This window comes from Contarinia nasturtii, unplaced genomic scaffold (genome assembly GCF_009176525.2).
Source record: "Contarinia nasturtii isolate CC-2019 unplaced genomic scaffold, AAFC_CNas_1.1 Cnas_scaffold_2806, whole genome shotgun sequence".
NCBI lineage: Eukaryota > Metazoa > Arthropoda > Insecta > Diptera > Cecidomyiidae > Contarinia > Contarinia nasturtii.
Genome location: NW_022200123.1, coordinates 1,822,937 through 1,827,468, shown reverse-complemented (window position 1 = coordinate 1,827,468; position 4,532 = coordinate 1,822,937). Strand labels below are relative to the sequence as shown.

Sequence of the window (4,532 nt, the reverse complement as noted above, 5' to 3'; positions counted from 1 at the left end):
GTTTTATTGTAAAGTTAACGTAAAGCGTGAGAGCATCGTTTAGTGTTAAAACTTGTTATCGATGTGATCTTTGGCCGTTGAGCATTTTATATTGCAGCAAAAAGCGAAGCTCATAAGTGTTTTGACGTTTTTACGCACCACGTACGACGGGTGCGCTCACAAAAGGCACGTATTCTATAAGAAGTTGGTGTGCCGGAGTATCAGTCTGTTATTCGCATTTGTGTCGCGACATAAGGTACTCTTCTCTCTTTCTTGCAAAGAGAAAAAAAAGAGCGCTCTCGTTGTACGTGTGAATAATTTTCATTTTCACAAAGCGATGGATTTGGGAGTGTTTTTTCGATGAAGCTTTTTACACTTCGTTGGCTTTTAATGGGCAACTTAACGAAGTTCTCAGCCAGCCCGCCAGTCAGTTAGCCAATATTCCGAAAACAAAAAAAATCGTTTAAATTGACCAAAGTGATTACTTTCCATTTATCCAACAGTTCAATATCAATTTTCCCGTTCTCTGTTCGCCGTCGCACCATTTGACGTTTTTCTTTATCGGAATTTGCGCTTGAAAAACGATTTGAAATCGCCGAAAAATTTGTTACCAAGCACTCGCAGCGGTTATGAGTTTTATGATCGCATATTCTTTTATTATTTCACCATAATTCATTGGATTATCGCATTTGTTTCATTCATAACGCTTTTCAAAGTTTTTTCCCTCTAAATGTTAAGCTTTTAGTCCCATGTCAGATATTTCGTCTGGTTCTTCGATGTGCGTCGTATATTTTCGTCTAAAATGTGTGCAGCTCATATGGTTTTGTTTCATTGTTGAATCCAAAAATGTTTTTTTTCGTCGTTTTCTTCGTCAATGAAACGAACAAGAAGACGAAAAACATCAGAGAGCAAAACAAATAAATTCGTTCAAGTACTCGATTAATCTTCTTATCGTGTGCAAGTGAAGGAGCAATGTTGTAAATACCACACAATGAATGAACAGAAAAAAAAAGAAGAAATAAAAATTTAATCTTGAAAGCCAAAAGCTGGCGCACACTTGGCTCGAATAATGAAAAGCCATGTGATCGACAGATTGAGGTAACATGCACAAAATTCGATTATATTCGGAAAAATTTAGCGTTTTCGTCTTTCAAGTATTGAAAATGAACGTGGCGCACAATGCACGATAGGTAAGGCGTTCTTGTCAGAACTTGAAAATTTATAGATGAATGCAGCCGGTAAACTGAACTACTTATGTGCATCGTTGGATGCCACATGAAAATACATTCAAGCTGCATTGGTGCTCATTATTTGCTGTGTATTTCTGTGCAGCTATAGCGCGCTTTTCGATAGAATACATAAACAGCATTCATCGAGCGTGCAAAATTTATGCATCAACTACAACATAATTTATCGGAAGTAATGTAATGGAAATGCACACACAGACTCTCTGGCGTATCGGATGAATCGCTTATCGGCTAGGAAATAACATACACTGTTATATCAAATCAGCTTCGTCTTATTGTGTTCACTTTCTTCTGCCGCATGTACATTGTGTGTACGGTTCTTTGCTGAACTCCAAAGAATCTTGTCAATGTTTATTGAATTGAATGGCAAAAAAAAGACAATATTCCACTCGATACCAATAGAGAGTAAGTATGTTCCATTGAAAATGCGATTCCGCCAGTTCATCAGTTTCCATGCATTTGCAGCTGCCTAAGCTTTGAAATGTTGTTTATCGATTCGAATGCAAAGCAATAAAGCTTACCAAGAATCGGGATTAATATTGCTTCACTTGTCGTCAATCGAGATCATGGATAATAACAAAGGTCGCCAAGTGTGTATATTTATTGTCGCTCATATGATACATGCATAAACAAACCAGAATGCAGCAATTTTCCATTCCTTCGCCTATCGCTTTCTCTCGACAATTTCACACGGTATTTTAATATATGTATTTTATATACTATAGAGAATTCAGTTCAATCTCCTTTGCGAGTCGTGAATGAAATAGAGAAAAATAGACTACAATAATTTTATATTTTGTTACACACTATCTATTTAGTTAGTTGCTTCAATCGTTTTCACTATTATTTATACAAAAATTACAAATATGTCAAAAAATCGAATTACACATTGGTAAATGTCAAACAACAACTCATGCTTCATATGAATATTATCAAATTAAATGAGCTCGACTTTCCATTGATAAAAAAAACCACAACTCAAAATACAGAAAAAACGAAAATAAGTGATTTCTCGAAAATAGCGCCATGTTGTTTTATCAATCCAGAATAATTTTTAATAAGCCTTGGGATTTGAAAACTTAATTATTAATTCAACAGAGAAAAATTCGAAATAATCCAATCGATCAATATTTATTTTCTTCTGTTAGTCTTTTTCTAGCTGTTTCTATTTACTTTTTAGAGAATAACATTTTTTCGTCAATTCATTTACATTCGTAACTGTATGTTCAATTTCACTCATATTTAAATCCATTGTTTGCTCTCTTCTCTGTTGTCAAATTCGATTAGTTGCAAAACATTCGTAAAGCTCACCAAATTATTTTTCATTTACCGCCGCTGTTCCAACGTTCTAAACATCAAATAACACGAGCCACCGGTTTTGCAAAGCTCTAAAAAAGATCATCATTAAAAAAAACTACAAAATAATATAAATTATACAGAATGCCTACTTCCAAGCACTTCCAAAGTACAATTAACCTATGAATGTAATATAAGTTGAGTTCGTATTTATTTATTCTGCACTTCAAAATACAATACCAAATTCATTCCAGTGAAATAGACGGGTTCTTGCGAGCGTGCAATGATCAATATAATATATTTCCGTATTGATAGCGGATATTTATCCCAATCGGATCCATATGCAACATCACCAAGCGATGCAATTTTATCAGTTGCCAACGACGCAAAATAACACATAAGCGACGGCCACGATAACGAACAAACGATGCATGATACATCAAAAAGTAAATGTGAAGGCTCGAAGTTTTTGATATACTGTAGTTAGATTAGGCAAATAAAAATAGATATATACAATGGAAACGAGTTCAAAAAGTCATACATACATGTTCTACATCTATTTATGTAACGTAATTATTTGTTGTTGACGATTGAGATGGACAAAAAAACCAAAATTAGGTAAAAATTGATTATTAACACGAAATAATTATAATACAAAATAATTGTTACCGTAAATTGAGATGGCCATAAAAATACAATTGACGGGAAGCAAAGCCAGAATAGAACCGCCATTGATATTCGCAAGTCTATAAAACGTGCTACGAACAAATTTGAATTTAAATCGTCAAAAATTTGTATGTAAGTAATTTCGGTAAATCTTTGCTCACTCGAATATATCGACGTGGAATTTAATAAGTTGACTCAATTTGTCTATGGACACTTTGAGTTTAAGTCGGTTTTCATCTGTGTTTTGTTTTAAATCTTCGTTGATTGATCTAATTAGATAGCCAAAATAATTGCACATGGCATCAATGTAAAAGCAGCAACTTGCAAAATAAGAAGTTAATGTTGTCATAGTAGAAACGTAAAAGAAAGCTGTGTTGAATTGAAATAGCCACATAAGTAAGTAGCCAGGAACGTGTGTTTGATCAAACGGAACCACCATATAAAAGAATAAATTCCTAAAAAAATAAATGAAATAAGTTTGATTAGTTTTTCAATAGACCTTTGTGTAAAAGTCGCTTCTTTTCTACCAATTTGTCGTATCGTATTCTCCTCTATAGATATGATAAATAACCGGAATCAAAACCAACATAAATGCCGATACATGGAAAAAAATGAAAGAGCATATATTTCTTGTATATGTGCGACATCGTTGTTCGTTCTCCCAATAAATTCGATATCCTTCGCCCACGCCTAAATTCAAAGGAAATTTTGAAACTTTCAATTCCGAAATATTTAAATAACTTTTAGCATTGATAAATACCATTAATATCAGGGACTGCTCCTCTGAAGTGGAAAATGAAGAGGAGAAGAGAGCTGAGAAGGAAAAGTTTTTTAACCAAAAAAGAGATACTTTTATGATAAAAGCAGCTTTTGGACCTAAACACCCTCCTCACTGCTTCTCCTCCCCAAAGGAACAATCTCTGTTTAATCTATATTAACGCAAGCGATGTTTTTACATCATGATTATATTAATTAATTGTAAATACCTGCATCGACGGTTTCCTGTAATTTGAGATGCATTGCTTTCATGTTTATCATTTTGTAACCTAGATTGAAATAAACTCCGCCACACTGAACAAGAGCGAATGTTATTTTTATGCCTCCCATTGCAGTTTTGAAATCGGATGATCGATTATTCATAAAATACATCCAACTGGCGATTAATGCAAGAGCATTTACTGTTTGCAGGTAGTACGGTAGTGGCCTTTTGAAAAACTCATTGGTCGGTTCGTTTACTTGATGTGAATAAATTCCAAACCAAGTCATATATCGTTGATTGGTTTGAAGAACATTAATCGTACTCATTGCACAAATAAATTGAAAGTCACTCTATTCAATGGTTAA

At 33.9% G+C, this 4,532-nt stretch overlaps 1 protein-coding gene across 2 annotated transcripts; it reads right to left on the bottom strand.

Annotated features, from left to right (window-relative positions):
- Positions 1–2,452: 2,452 nt before the first annotated feature.
- On the bottom strand, positions 2,453–4,532 carry LOC116349215 (odorant receptor 4-like). 2 transcript variants are annotated; one of them, XM_031780551.1, is made up of 8 exons: positions 4,175–4,532; positions 3,716–3,878; positions 3,350–3,643; positions 3,192–3,280; positions 3,068–3,078; positions 2,763–2,999; positions 2,675–2,702; positions 2,453–2,614 (listed from the first exon to the last, which is right to left on the bottom strand). In XM_031780551.1, the coding sequence occupies exons 1-8, from the start codon at positions 4,491–4,493 to the stop codon at positions 2,553–2,555; spliced, it is 1,203 nt and encodes a 400-aa protein (XP_031636411.1). In that variant the 5' UTR covers positions 4,494–4,532; the 3' UTR covers positions 2,453–2,552. The 2 variants fall into 2 exon arrangements, with proteins under 2 accessions (XP_031636411.1, XP_031636412.1); XM_031780552.1 differs by having other exon boundaries at positions 3,192–3,268.

What these genes read in the sequence shown, in the direction of transcription:
- LOC116349215 (XM_031780551.1), bottom strand. Translation starts at nt 4,493, where the DNA reads ATGAGTACGATTAATGTTCTTCAAACCAATCAACGATATATGACTTGG. An exon ending in ACAGGAAACCGTCGATGCAG is followed by an intron (nt 3,879 to 4,174) that starts GTATTTACAATT and finishes CTTTGAATTTAG; the next exon opens with GCGTGGGCGAAGGATATCGA. An exon ending in GAATACGATACGACAAATTG is followed by an intron (nt 3,644 to 3,715) that starts GTAGAAAAGAAG and finishes TTATTTTTTTAG; the next exon opens with GAATTTATTCTTTTATATGG.